Here is a 16,125-nt window from a genome sequence, read left to right as displayed (position 1 = left end):
GACAGGTGATGAATGTGTGTTGTCTGTGGCATAATCATTATGGTTTAGTCTGTGGTAGAGGCCGGACGACGAATCAATCTTGCATTGCACAGTCGTGGTATTTTTTTTCATTTTGTATTCAAAGTGGTTCTATGCGTGCTTTCGCAAAGTTTTTGTTTTAGTTTAAGGGGGCCAGCCCCCGGCCGTTGAACTATTTCAATGCCGTGAAAAGTGCAATCACGATGAGCAAAATGTCCAAGAACAAACTGAACCTGACCCTCCCACCGGGGTCTATCGACACGGCCCCGGCTGCGACTCCATCGAACATGACTCCGCAGTTGAAGTCCGCGACAGCCACTGAGTAAGTAGAAACATCCTGATTCATTCTAGGTGCAACTGCGTCGAAATGTTTTGATTCGAAATTTCGCCTTTTATTGATCTGTTATCAGTAAATTCACCTGTTATCATGCGTATAGTAAACAAAGGTACTGTCATTTTGCATATACATATATTTTGACTGACCAATCGTAATTATATTAGAATTATTATATGTAATTACTTTAGAAGTTTAAGTAAAATAATTACATTAACAACTAATCAGACTACTGTCTGTCCCAATAGGGTGTATGAAAGTATTAGGGTCTTTCCTGGTGAATGATCTCATAGTTAATACATTTTTATGTATAAACCAATTACAGTAAAATGTAAATGAACAGAGAATGTTTTTTTTTAGGGTTCCGTACCCAAAGGGTAAAACGGGACCCTATTACTGAGACTCCGCTGTCCGTCCGTCCGTCCGTCCGTCCGTCTGTCACCAGGCTGTATTTCACGAACCGTGATAGCTAGACAGTTGAAATTTTCACAGATGATGTATTCCTGTTGCCGCTATAACAACAAATACTAAAAAGTACGGAACCCTCGGTGGGCGAGTCTGACTCGCACTTGTCCGGTTTTTTTTTATGTAAGATGTAAGACAATAATTCTTATCTACCCTGACTCTTTTCTTACCTTAATATTTTAAAGATCCAGGACTCATGGGGGTCAAAGCTTATCTGGAAGGGCCCCATGGATCTTTTGTGTATTTGTCCTCTATTTGCGTTTACCTGAGCTTATTCAACCAATTCCACGGTGGCGTATCATGTACTATTCTTCTTCTTCTTCGTGGTTGTGACCTCATGCCTGAGGGACATGACTCGTATGTGTTATAGCTGGTACTAATCTAGCCATGGGTGAAACCACATTTGCAAGGCCCTTTTTTAATGTGTATTCCCAACATACCTAATAAAAAGGTTGGCTTTGCGAGGATGTGGATGAGGGCTTCAAACTACGCCACTGCATTTCCATGTATTGTATCAAGGAGCTTAAGGGCAGCACTTAAATGAGTGCTTCCCATGTTATCTTAGCTAGTTCCTTTGATGGGGTCAATCGCGGACGGCCTAGAACGCAAAATGACTAGTGTAATATTTTGTCTATATTGCAAAGTCTACATCGTACAGTCTAGAATGCAAAATGTCCACTTTTTATATCACCACATTTTACATAGGTAGGTTAGTTTCGTTAGGTATCTTCAAATGGCTGAAGGCCAAAGAGCACAGAATAGGAGCTCCGCGGAAGCGGGGCTCCATATACTTAGCTATAAAGTTAAGCTAAAACGGAAAAAATAATGTGGGCATTTTGCATTCTAGACCGTTTGTGATGTAGACTAATTGAGTCTCTTAACTTAAATGTATGGTAAATCCATCTGTCAGATTATGCGATTTTGGTATTAAGAAAACGTAATAGGGTAGATATTTGCTGAGAGGGTCCAATGGATTTACCCGAGTTTGAAGTTAAGCGACACAATTGCGATATAGACAAAATATTACACTAGTCATTTTGCGTTCTAGAGTCATCCGCGATTTGCGAATAACCCCTTTGATGCAGTAGTTACCTATAACTACATCCTTTTTTCGGTTAAATCGCTCGTACTTGATGGGAATTGGATAGTTACCTACATGCATAGCTCACCACACACGTTATCACCATAAGGTAGCGACAGAACTGGATTTTTCAAGCACTTCATTGTGATGATTCATAAATACTGACTTAAGGTTTAGTCATTTTTGCATTGTGACAATCCCCATCTTGCCGAAAACCGGATTTATTTTTATATATATTTCAGTCGAATGACGGGCCTCGCCGGGAAATCAAAGAGCAGCATCGAGGTCCTCACAGAGAGGCTGGAACAGATTGAGATGGACGACACCCAGCGACGACGGATAGAAGTGTTCCTCTGCCAGAAAGAGAAGATCGGAGAGCTGAGCGACGATGACTTTGAGAAACTCGGCGAACTTGGTAAGATGCTAGACGCGAATCTTCTTCTTCTTAGTCGGTTCCTCAAGGCTGAGAGTCGTGACTATCAGGAGTGCAGTTCTTCACCACCGCTCTCCAAACCCCCCCGTCTTGGGCCAGCTGTATTGACCCCTGGATGTCGACGCCCGTAGCGTCGCGTATGGCATCAGACCACCGAGTTGGAGCCCTGCCTCTACTCCTTCTCCCTTCGACGCACCCAACCAGAACGAGCTTTTCAAAGCTGGACGGGTCTTGGCGGGCCACATGGCCAAAGAAGGTCAACATTCTCTGGAAGCATGTAGTTGAAAGCCGGGTGGTAATATGTAGCTCTTCGAGAATAGACGCGTTGGTGCGGCGTTGCGTCCAGGATATGCCCAACATTTTGCGCCAGCACCACATCTCGAATGCGTCTATTTTTCCATACCCATGTCTCAGAGGCGTAGAGGAATATGGAGAAGATAAGGGTGCGCAAGTAGGCGCAAATAGGCGGGTCCAAACAGAGCGAGCAGCCTCGCGAGGAAATGGCCGCGTGAAACAGTTCAGTCGGTGGAGACGTGCCTCGCTCGAGACAATGTCGCTGAGGTACGTCTATCAGACCGAGCTGCTTCGCGCGGCAATTTCCTTGACGACTATTTGATCAGATGACGTAGACCGCTGACGGACAGTAGAGACAGAGCTTTAGTAACTACTACTAGTTGCTACTCACCTTGTGATAAAATTCGGTTGCTATTCTCGTGTTTTATCTTTGAATCCTGCCTTGATTACTTACCGAGTGTTTCGTTGAGTCATACTGCGAATTTTATGACTTATTAGAATACCCGGGAAAAATAAACTATTTGAACATTTCTAAGCCAGTTTGGAGCTTAAAGGCTCTTTTGCCGATTCCGCGTCGATAGATGTGGGGAGACCCTCAGACAATGAGAATACTGCTACTTATTATCTTTTCTATAACCTTACATGTGTTGTGAACTTTCAGGTCAGGGCAACGGTGGCGTCGTAATGAAAGTCCGTCACAAGTCGACCGGCCTAATCATGGCCCGCAAGCTCATCCACCTCGAAGTGAAGCCAGCCATCAAAAAACAGATCATCAGAGAGCTGAAAGTTCTACATGAATGCAACTTTACCCACATCGTTGGATTCTACGGGGCCTTCTATAGTGATGGTGAAATCTCTATATGTATGGAATATATGGATGGCGGCTCTTTGGATTTAATTTTGAAGAAAGCTGGCAGGATTCCAGAGTCAATTTTAGGTGAGTTATATCAGCATAAATTGAGCTCTAATCTAAGGGAATATAAAAGGATTAGGATGCAATTAAATAATGCGGATTACGGTTTAGTACTTTCAGTCATGGAGCGCCTGTGTTCCTTCTTGGTAAACAACACCAGAAGAATGAAATCTTTTATTTAATTACACAAACGGGTCTAAATCCATCCCGTGTACAAAATGCGAGAGTCTAAATATGAAAACTATTGTTGGTGAAGTGACGCATATGGCAGCATACTTTCATAACCTTCTTAATCTGTAGAACCGTACTGAACCATAGAACTTGGTAGAACTTAATGCTAAGTTATCACAAGTTATGTCAAACATCGCCTTGTTAGCAGAAGAAAATAATGTGGCCTCACATGCCTAACGCTACGTCTTACGTAGGCGAACAACGCGCGAACGCGGCGCGGCGAAAGCGGCCGCCGCCGCGCCGCGCCGCGCCGCGCCGCCTGACATTCGCGTGCAAATCGCGCCGCACCGCGTTCGCAACGAGATCGCTTACGTAGGACACTTCTATGGGCATCAAAGGATTGATTTCGCCGCGCCGCGCCGCGCCGCGTTCGCGCGTTGTTCGCCTACGTAAGACGTAGCGTAACACTTTGTGGAATGCCTAATAAACCTAAAACAACTTTTTCTTTGTCCTTATACAGGAACTATCACCTCAGCGGTACTGAAAGGGCTGAGCTACCTGCGCGACAAGCACGCCATCATGCACCGAGACGTGAAGCCTTCCAACATACTAGTTAATAGCAACGGAGAAATCAAGATCTGTGACTTTGGTGTCTCCGGGCAGCTTATTGACTCCATGGCTAACTCGTTTGTTGGCACTAGGAGTTATATGTCGGTGAGTGTTTTTCTGAAAGTTTTCGAACCAATGAACCCAATTAAAATTACAACTTAGTGTTTTCAACTTCCTTACTTAGCTTGGTGGGCGACACGAGAACTTTGCTAGCGTTGTTACTGTTATAGATCTTTCAACTGGAGCAAGGAATTGTAATGGATTTGATCTGTCTGTGTCTATACATTTTTTTTAGAAAAGCAGGAATAGTATCCTGACCCCTATACTGCCTAAACCTGCCTTTTACTCGTAGAGAATCTTAGTGGAAAAATGTAATGTGACATCTTATAAACTTTAGTTTTGTTTTTTATTTATCAATCAATTAATTTCAGCCGGAGCGTCTCCAAGGCACGCATTATTCCGTTCAGTCGGACATCTGGTCGCTCGGGCTGTCTCTAGTAGAGATGGCAATCGGGATGTACCCCATCCCCCCGCCTGATGCCAAGACCTTGGCGCACATCTTCGGCGCCCAGAACGAGGACCACTCACCTGGACAGGTTAGAACCTGACCTTGTAATACCTAGGGTCACTTGCACCATTCACTAACCTGGGGTTAACCGGTTAAACCAGGAGTTACCATGGTTACCAGCTTGTATCACAATTATTTTCTCAATGGAATCAGTATTTTCTTTAGTTCAAACGTGTATATGAAACGTCCAATAAGAAAGTTTGAAATATGACTCAAAGTCGGAAATCTTAAAGACGCTTGACTCATCAAAACAATAAAATTTGAGACTACATGACGTTACGTCGTAGTGAGCATATTGTTCAGTGATAGTGTTTTTGTACAGCGTGTTATATTAATTTTATAAATATCCTATTCTTATTTTTACAAGCTTTTATTCTTTAACCATCGATCTTATCTGATGATGGGGACAGGAGGTGGCCATAAGAACTATAGTTCGTTTTTTTAGCATTAGAAAGAACTTGAATGAAGGTAAGCGATCTTGGCATGTCTTTTAATCGAAAAACGCTTTTTAAAAATCAATAACTATTACTTATGAAAACAGAAGAATATAAATAATCGTATTAGATTCATAATTGTTACATATTTGCCGTAAATTATTTTAAAAATGTGTTTTTCATTTAAAAGACACATCAAGATTGTTTACCCTATTTCTAATGCTAAAAAAACGAACTATAGTGTGATAAAACGACGCAACCTAATATGTTTTTAGAATTGTCTCGAGAAAGAAAAGTATAGTCAGCGATAAAAGCTTGTATCAAAAATGTAATTTTTGCCAATAACTTATTAATTTTATTTTCCCTCAGTCCGTGTCCGCCATCCCCGCGCCGAACTCGCCGCGGCCGATGGCGATATTCGAGCTCCTGGACTACATAGTGAACGAGCCGCCGCCCAAGCTGCCCTCCGGTCTGTTCTCAGACCACTTCAAGGACTTCGTCGACCGCTGCCTCAAGAAGAACCCGGATGAGAGGGCCGACTTGAAGACCCTTATGGTACTTAAATGAAATAAATAATTCAGCATGTCCCACTGCTATCCGCTGGATGCGGGTGGCGCAAGACCGGTCATTGTGGCACTCTTTGGGGGAGACCTATGTCCAGCAGTGGACGTCCTCTGGCTGATATGATGATGATGATGATGTCCCACTGCTGGGTACAGGCTTCCTCTCATGCGTGAGAGGGCTTGGGCTATAGTCCCCACGCTAGCCCAATGCGGATTGGGGACTTCACATACACCTTTGAATTTCTTTTTTCTTAGCTTTTCGGTGATGGAAAACATGAACCTGCATACATCTTATGGTACTTACTCCCTTATATTTTATAGTGGAAAGTATCATCGTCCTCACGTTGTCCTGGCATTTTGCCTCGGCTCATGGTAGCCTGGGGTCCGCTTGGCAACTAATCGCAATACTTGGCGTAGGCACTAGTTTTTACATGTGTGTCCTTATAATATAAGATGGTAAGATGACATAGTACAGTCAGCAGCAGAAGTTGCTAAGCGGACGAGGTGTTAAAAATTACTTTGACACGCTTTTATTCTCGTAACAGTAAAGTCGCGTCAAGATCATTTTGAACATCTGGCCCGCTTAGCAACTTCTGCTACTGACTGTAGGATAGTAAGTAAATGTGCGTGTTGTGTGTGTTGTGGCACTTGTGGCAGAACCAGGCGTGTCTCACTCCGCGATTTCGTCGCTTTGCTACAGGTAGCTAAAAGTACATCCTTTCGGCCCCAATTTTGGGGTTTGCCATAAGCCGCGCGTGGCGCTGTCGCCACCTAGCGGCCATATCTGTGCTGATCGTAACAGACGCGTTTTGTTAGAGAGTGAGTCTTCTGTACTTAGTACTATTATTTATTTTGTGGCAGAACCACGAGTGGGTGCGGCAGGCGGAGGCGGCCGGCGTGGACATCGCGGGCTGGGTGTGCAAGACCATGGACCTGCTGCCCTCCACGCCCAACTCTAACGTGTCTCCTTTTTCTTCATAAGCTGCAAGAAGTGCATAATTTCAACAGCGAAAAAGGGTATGTATGTTCTGGGGCAACAGACATATGGGTTACGGGATAATCTTTAAACTAGAGAGGGCCGATTATTCGGTAGTTATTTGGTATTTGGCATATTCGGCATATTTTTCAATGTTTGTATTCGGCTGAATAGTTCGGTTTGAACTGCCGAATATTTACCGCATAAACAAATTACTTTTTAACCCTTCTTTTGGCATTGTAACACCTGTGATACATGGAACTTTAAAAATCTAGCAGGGTCACTTTATTACCTGACAAAATTTCGGTTCGCACTGAAAGTTTTGCATATATTCGGTTCGGTATGATCTGAACCGAACATTCGGCCGAATATTCGTATTCGGCAAAGTCCATATTCGGCCCATCTCTACTTTAAAGCTGATTGATTTGAACGACCTTTACTTTAGGCAAGGCGGAGCTAAGTTAATCTATTATCTGTTACCAAAGAGTATTCATTGTACAAGATTTGTGAAGACTTAGAAAACTATGTGCCTTAAATTTGACAGTTGAAGTAAAGGTCGCTGTACTTTATGCGGTGACCCTGGATGACGTTCAACAGGTGACGTTTGACAGTACAGTTACCACGAAACAAATGGCGCTGTATAGAGCCAAATAGTTTGTCAAACTCGAATCACATTTTTTTTCAATCGATCACTTCGAAAGGTAATTAATTACCTTCTCGAACCTACCTAGCCTACCTACCTACCAATCTGCCTTATTTTCGAAGTGATCACTTCGAAAGGTAGGTTACCTTTCGAAGTGATAAATAGCAATTACATGTCGTGAATAGAATCAGGCGTTACTTTGCGGAAATCTATAGTAATTAAAACCAAAAATATTACTTTGCTAATCCGCGAGAAGATAACGTGCTAGTCAATCAGTGCCAACCCGTTATACCTACTTGTGTATTTTTTACATGCAATTAATGTTCCCACCCTCCCACCGCAAAAATAATTATTGCGTTGCCGGGCGTCAGACCGTCAACATCTCCTGAGGATGCCTCGTAGAGGCGAAACACGTGTCGAGTATTGTTCTTTTGGTGGTGGTTTGTTATATTTATTTGTGTATTTATTCTTGCGGTGGGAGGGTGGGAACATTAGGTAATTGCATGTAAGAAATACACAAGTAAGTATAACGGGTTAGCACTGATTGACTAGCATGTTATCTTTTCGCGGATTAGCAAAGTACTATTTTTGGTTTTAATTACATGTCGGTTTATATACGCACAAAGCTAAAATTCAAATATAAATAAAGCGCCATCTATGATGACTGTCTCATTGGCGGCTTTCTATGGAGTTTAAACCCTTTGAACGCCACACCTATCGTGCGCGGCAAGTTGTCTTGAACCTTATCTAAATGCACGAAGATTGATATTCGCCTGTAATTTGTTTTTAATGTTATTATTGCATAGTGACGAATGTCTTGTCCCTGATATAGACTGAAAGCAGAAAAGTAACTATTATTTGTTTCCAGGTCAAAACATTTCCCAAGAAAGAGCGGGCGACACGATCAGTGAAGATTCGGGGTCCGAAGAGCATTGAGGTCGGACAGAGATAGCAGTATGTCAACTCTAGATACCATTTCACTCACACGTCCGGCACTGTCAGGGTGAACTACCCGATGAAAGGCAGTGAGACCAGTCGTCGACTCCTATTGGAAAACCTGCTTAGGGTGCCGACGATAGGGTAGTTCCCCTATATAACGCACGGTTGACACCTGTCAAGGTGTCATCTGTGGGTGCTAGTGTGTCGGGCGCTACAGTAGTCATGTTTGACGCGGTCAGTTTCGAAAACTTTATTCTGTGATAACACTGGTAACTAAAGTATCCCTATAATGTCTTAAAAAAGTAAAGTGTCCATTTTAAATGTGAAAAAAAAAGTGATTTCATTTGTTTGCTTTACTGTATCGCCAAGCAAGAATAAATGAATACGATAATTTTACCTGCAATGGCAAACTGACTTCATTCTGTAGCTGTTCATTAACAATGAAACTTGTTGATTGTGCAAAACGTAACATGTTTTCATAATTGTAATCGAAAACGAAAACACGAAATTATAAGGAATAATGTCATGAAACGTAATTAGTAATTAGATCGAAGGCAAAGCGAACTGACCGCCGTCCGTCACAACTGAAACATTAAACGAAACATATCACAAAACAATTAGTACGCATCGGGAGAACTGGCATCAAATACTCAAAATTGAACATTTAATTTCTAGAATTGGCTAAATTAAGGTAAATTTCTTAGGCATTTCGTGTGTTACGCTACACTTGGAAACTAAATGTTTTTAGTTTTTGGGACTTCCATCCATATATCACGTGTATGGTGAGAGTAAGTGCCACCGATGGTAGTGTATTGTAACACCGATAGATAGGAGTAATACTAAAACATAGTGCATTCGTGGACGAATCGAGGTTTCGCAACGTAAAACGACTAATTGATAAATGGTCAAGTAGAGTTGATTTCACTAGTCGCAAGTCGAAAAAATGTTAGTAGTGTTTTGACATATTTTTCTTTGCTGAAAGTGCGTGATTCATGTCAGCTGATACTCGTTATTTGGATAATTTATGGGAAGCCGCAGCACTCAAACGGGGCCGGCTCTGCTCCCGTGGGACTGTTGCGGCATCCATCTTTTGTAATCTGTAAAATACAGTCATTTGTAGACTGCACGAAAAAAATATAAAATCATAAAAAAAAAATCGGTAGCAGGGAGAGGTAAATCGATGAAATACCATTCAAAGTAGCGTTCCTCACAATAGGGTTTATGTCTGGCGATTTTTCCTTGTAATATAGCTTAGCAAATGCTCGAAATATATACTCGTATCGCCTAATAGATATTCTCGCATAGGAAGATTTTTAAATGAATCCGTTTTTTCTGTGATAAACATCATGTGATAACAGACGCTTATAATATGGAAACCCTCATTAGGAATGATGCTTTGTATGGAGGTTTACAGTCTTCATTGTGTTACTCCTCCCTGGCGGTAGTTACGTTTTTCCTCATATTTTGACGTGATGCACTACTTTACGTTTGGTTTGTGTATGGTAGCTTCGTTTTAGTCCTGTTTTGTCCCGAGCACGTGTTTAGTTATGTAGTGTGATGTGTTGTGTGTGCGGTTGGTTGGCTGCGTTCAGGCCCATAAATTATATTGACACTAAAGTTGCCTGCTGCTTACGTAATATACGACGATATCGCGTTCGAAATGACAATCAAAATTCAATTGAAAATTTAAAATGGTTGTTTTTGGGTGGCAAATTTAATCCTCTGGGACAGCAGGTATATATAGTCAGTTTTTGACTCGCCTTTTCAAACTTAACGACATCATCATTAAGGAAATCGCAAATTACATTAAATTCATAATTTTCTAAAATTGAGTTATATGTGGCAGGCAACAATGTGCAAATTGTTCACTTTGTATTCATATATATTATAGACACTCATTTTACCACAAGTTACCCTAGTTATAACCTGACACGTGGGTCTAATGATAAATGTGACGTCCCCAATAAACTAGACAAGTTTCAAAATGTAGGTTAATAATTTTATGGGTCTGTCTCGCGCCATACTGGCCTGTCTACACAAGCTTTTCGTTTTTCTCTCACTCGCCGAACGCCTTCCCCGCACGTATGATTGTTGAGTATGTTCCTTTACGCTTCTCCTTATTATTAGCTGTTTAACCTCAATTAGAGTTTATTTATGTTGTTCTACAGTGAAATGGGTCTTATAGCGGTACCACTTACGTGGTATACTTGACGTAAGTGATTCCACTACGAATGTCCCTTTTTCTAAAGAATAACATATTTAATTGTGATAAACGTTGTAGAAGTATGCGTGTCTATGTGATTCATAGATTTTTTGCTGTGTTTATGATAAAAAAACTCGCTTATATGCCTTCGAGATAGGTTCTATTTATATAATTCTCGCTAAAATAAGACTTAAGTTTATAAACTGACGATTATGATTGTTTTAAATTCCAATTTGTTATATTTTGTATATAAAAGGTGACATACTAAGGATATACATTAGTTATTGTGTAAGTAGGATTGTATCCTCGATTTACAATCTTAGATAGTTTTCAAATAACTATGTCAAAAGTTGTTTAAATAATACTGAATTATGTTTTATTATTCTAAAGCATAGTTTAAAATAGGACCAACTTTTCTCTATCGACGTTGTGCTTAGAGGTCTCGAACTTGGCAAGTTTTTTTGTAAATCAGAGACGTCTAAAATGAGAGATCTGCGCCACAGGCTCCTTTTAGTCAAGAGTGTGCGAAGGTTATATTGCCTGGCTAACTCATAACAAACGTATGTTACAATAAAATACTTATTCAAATACATATATTGTTGTGCTGCAGAATGGCTATTCCGAACAGATATTCTCATGTACAGATGTAATGCATAATTGTTTCACTTCGTATTTTCTCGGAAACGTTCGTATATGTCATGCTACTTCAGTCGACCTCAGTACTTTTAGTTCCGATACTAACTGAAATAGACACGTTCGTACGTTTCGGTGAAAATACGATGGAAAATAATTATGCACTACATCTGTAACATAATTATACGTTTGTTATACGTGGTTGTGCAGAAACCAGAAACCTAAATTCAATAAAAAAACCTATATCTGCAATATGTGTGCAATTGTATAAGCGTCGTTTTTTAAACCAAAATGATGCGTATATTGGAGTTCTATCAAGAGCTTCGATAACCTCATAAGTATTTACCTTATGAGTTAATTTTAGATATTTAAATATGTTGAAATTAATTTCAACGTTTAGTTGACGAGACTTTAATATAAGCCGAAATAAGTATTTTCTATCTTTATCAATAAATCGGAAATATGGTAATTATTGTTAGTCTAAAAATTCATTCTTTAATTGCCTATTTATGACTGCGCCTTAATGACGGTGAATTTTAAAGTAGATCTTCTGGATAAGCATAAAAATTCTTCCTAAATCCAAGTTTCAATGTATTTCTTGATGGTAATAAACTATAAACTGAAAATAGATGTCATAATATTTTATAAAAAGTGACGAAGCGCTCCAATGCTGAAGGCCGGTTAAACTATTTCTCCTGGCGGTTCAAATTTTCTATGGAGTTGGTAACTACGATTTAAACATAATACAATGGTTAAACAATTTCACCAGTCTTTAAAAAACTAGTCTATTGCGAGATACATATTTCAGGGTAAACTGCTATATTGTTGACGCCACCGTTTATTTCCATTCATTGATTTTTATCAAGGAGTGTCAGTAATCGGGTAGTTTACCTTATATCAAAGATTCGTTTATTGTATTAGATGTGTAGTCTAAGCTTCGCGCTTAAAATAAATAGTTTTCAAATAGATAGATGGCTCTGTACGGCTCCGTACATTATGCCGTAACTCTGGTTACCAATAGTTTTTCGTATGGCAATTGAGTTACCACAAAACATATAGCATATACCACGCCCCCTTCTTTAGATGTCCATCTCGGGGTACGATTTTTTCTTAGAGTTCACACACCTTATACGATGAATGAATCTTTGCCCCGTATTAAAATGCATACCTAGTTCAATCTTATGAAACCAGTTCGAGTTAGTAAAGTGTTATATTCTATTATTCTAGAATTTCAACTTAGTTTCTAAGAAATATCGTGACACCAATTATTTCTCATAGAGAAATTATTTATTTTTGGATAAGTGATTTTACTTGCATTTTATTAATTTAGATATTTTAGATGCATTTTAGCTTTTCATAATTCGTTTTACTCGCAATTAGTCGTTTTTATGCGCTTATAACTTAACCAGATTTTAATTCGTTTTTTTTAGATAATAAAGAAAGGACATTAGTGGCATGTGATTGACATAATATCACCATATATCACCGTATGTGCATTTTAGAAAACACAATATGTGACGTCCCACGGGTAAAAGTACCTTATGGCGGTTAGCGCATACGCTATTATTAACACCGCTCCAATATTATTGCGGCGCTATGCGACGTAAGCGCCAGCCGCCATAAGGTACCTTTTGCCGTGGAACGTCACATATAATATCTACATTGGTCTTATACCAAAATTGACGTGCCAAGGTAAAATCTCGGTAAGGACAAATATTTTCCATTGACAAATTTACGTTACTCTATTCCAATTGAAAAAGAGTTAAATTTCATCAAACTGAATAAGTACCATAATTAGGACCGAGAGCCGTAGCAGGTTAAAGAGCTATATTATAAATGCACATATACGTTACGCTAAATACGTTAGACGTAACACCAATACACATTAGCGTCTTAATTACATTCCACTAAGGTCGGTTTTCCTTTTAACGACACATTTTTTTTAATAGACCATGAAGACAGGACTTGTTTTTTTTAATCTCGTATGAAATCGCGTCCAACTTCGACTGTTTAATGTATATCGCTACGTGATTGTATTGTGTCGTAACGTTTTATTATTTTGTATAATATTAAGCTTCTATGTTAGGTGTAGTCATAGTTATGTACAAAATATATGTTAATGGAAAACGATAAATTGTTTTATTGTAATTATCATTTATCATCAGCTGATATAAACAAGGATATATTGATTAAGATGCGTAAAATCTAAGACAATTTCGTGCTTCGAATTTGACAGGTAAACGAGATGGCGCTGTACAGCTCCATACCTTTTGCAGTAATTCTGATTGTCAAAAGTGGACGTTTGAGAATTAAATGACCGCAAAACATAATAAGGCGCAGTACAGCGCCATCTGGTTTGGATGTCAAACTAAGGGCCACGTTTTTTTCTTAGACTACCTCTTCTATTACAATCAATGCTTTTTGATATATTAAGGCACCAATTATCCGTACCCTACATTGGCCTAGACGAAATTAAATGGATATGAAAAGTTAACCAGTTTTCTTTTTTGTGGTATTTAATTACAACATAACCCTTTTTCAAGAAAACTTCCTTACACGTTAATGCTTGTGCCGCACAGCCTTAATAATTTATTTTCAATACCGAAATCACAATTTTATTACCTAATACCGTCCACAGTAAATAAGAGTGTTTAGAACAAGCCCAAGTAATTCCATTTACCACTTCAAAAACACCGTTGTTACAGAAACGTTAAATTATTCCCAGAATTACGATAACTTTTTCAAATTTGAAATCCGAAAATCCAATTCACCCGAAAGTAATTAAGCGAAGTAAATGAGCTAAGAGAGCGGAGAGAAATCAACATGTAACTTTCCGGATGTCATATCTTTGTGGTTTGCTATTGAAATATGAATCTTAAACCGGTGGTGTAAGGTAGATTGTTTTGTAGTTTTTTTGAGAGATAGGTGGTTGGGGAGGTAAAGAGAAATTGCAATTACTGGTTGAATGGACGGGAGCAATCAAACGGTCCTGTGCGTGATTATGGTGTATTCTACCGCGAAGGCTACAGGAGGTCCTTGACAGTGTATGCGTAGGCTTTTGAGGTCTCCTTGGGGGTTTAGAAATAGATGCTTTGGCTTAGGGCGGTTATTAACCTTCACTACAGATTATTTCATGAGAGATGGGTGGGTATGGGTAAGTAATACTACCTAATTCCGTATGAAAATCAGATTAATAAGGTTGTGTACGAGTAACTACGGAAAACACAAACATAATTATGATTTGGAACCATTAGTCTGCGGTGGCCGCTAACCACGTTACCAACTCACCACGAAGCAGAGTACGCCACTGGTTGTTCACCGACGTGGCAATAAAGTCCCTAGATACTCGAATTTTATAAAATAAGTAAGTAGGTATATACCTACATACCTACATTAACTTTGGCACCTACTTCAACATACGTAGCATGTATGCGGAGTGTGTACTGTCTCTTCCGAAAATCGTTTTTTTCATATTTATATTTTTGCCATTCGCAATTTTTACCATTTTACTTTTTCTCGATCGCATCCTTTTCCGAAATCATATTTAACCATTCGCATATTTTCCCATTATTTGAATTTTCCAATAGCTTAATTTTCGAATAGGTTTTCTAACCATTCGCATAATTTCCCACTTTATTTTATTTGTTGACAATCACGGAATAGATAGGTGCGACGACGACCGAAGCGAGGAGGAGTGTGTTAGGTGAACTGCGAGCAAAACAGTGCGCCAAGCCGAGCGAGCGAAGCGAGCGTGCCGCGGGAGCGGCCGGCGAGCACCAGAACCGACTAATTATATTGTACGATATTGATCTACAAAAAGTTATTTTTTAGTTAGTCTCTCGTATATTATAATAAGAATACATATCCAAATTATGCGAATGGTTAGAAAACATATTAGGAAAATAAGCTACTGGAAAATAAAATGAATGGGAAAATATGCGAATGGTTACAAATGCTCCCGGAAAAGGATGCGATCGAGAAAAAGTGAAACGGCTAAAATTGCGAATGGCAAAAATATCAATATGGAAAAAACGATTTTCGGAAGAGACAGTACACACTCCACTAAATACCTACATATTATATGTTAGACCAGAAAGTCAATGCGAACTTACAAATTAGTATTAAATTAACTTCATTTTGATATCTTCACTATTGTGTTTTTTATAAATAGATTGATGTAAAAGAGATGCGTTGCGAGTAATAACATCTCATTAACAGATTTTTTTTTAAATTCGAATGGCGCTTTAGGAGTCCGCAAAGCCCTATAACTTATTGGCGCGTATAGGCTTAAAAAATCAGTACCTACTTACCCATAACTGTGAGCCCACTTTTAAGCTATGAGACTTAAATATTGGTTTAAAAGCTACCCAACCCAACCCTAATGGAAATATATTTTTCAACCAGCATTAATTCAAAATCGTAATAAAAAGCGTCCATAAACAGGTTTAATGCTTTCATCTTAATGAACAACCTCTATTTACTTATATTTTATTATGAACCCCGCGCACTACGGCAGTAAAATATCCATAAGACGTCGGGCAAACATCTTTTTTCCCTGATCCAAGTCCTGGCGAAGATTAAACTCCTGCTCATAATGGTTTCTTAATGAGCCTCGACAAAAGGTTCCGCAGAAACAATATTTACGCCCATTTATAATGAGGAACAAGAAGCCCGGTGAATCCTGCGACCTTTTTGCGATTCCGCCGCGCATATTTCATTTTAATGCCGACTGGAGACCATAATCTGAGCTCGTCTTGGAACTGCGAATTGAAAACCCTTGCACAAAACGTTCTTCGCTTGTAGAGTCCGGCTAAGCTAACTTTGCACTGACTTGAGACACTTGAGTAG

The 16,125-nt window shown here is 39.5% G+C and overlaps 1 protein-coding gene across 1 annotated transcript; it reads left to right on the top strand.

The window, feature by feature from the left end:
- Window positions 1-65: 65 nt before the first annotated feature.
- Window positions 66-13,533, top strand: LOC134669545 (dual specificity mitogen-activated protein kinase kinase dSOR1). The gene is made up of 8 exons (XM_063527152.1): window positions 66-340; window positions 2,141-2,313; window positions 3,287-3,562; window positions 4,230-4,423; window positions 4,750-4,914; window positions 5,690-5,875; window positions 6,745-6,900; window positions 8,371-13,533. The coding sequence occupies exons 1-7, from the start codon at window positions 222-224 to the stop codon at window positions 6,862-6,864; spliced, it is 1,233 nt and encodes a 410-aa protein (XP_063383222.1). The 5' UTR covers window positions 66-221; the 3' UTR covers window positions 6,865-6,900; window positions 8,371-13,533.
- The last annotated feature ends 2,592 nt before the right edge of the window (window positions 13,534-16,125 follow it).

This window comes from Cydia fagiglandana, chromosome 12 (assembly GCF_963556715.1).
Source record: "Cydia fagiglandana chromosome 12, ilCydFagi1.1, whole genome shotgun sequence".
Classification (NCBI taxonomy): Eukaryota; Metazoa; Arthropoda; class Insecta; order Lepidoptera; family Tortricidae; genus Cydia; species Cydia fagiglandana.
The sequence above is the reverse complement of the archived record's forward strand: the minus strand, read 5'-3'. Positions and strand labels throughout refer to the sequence as shown.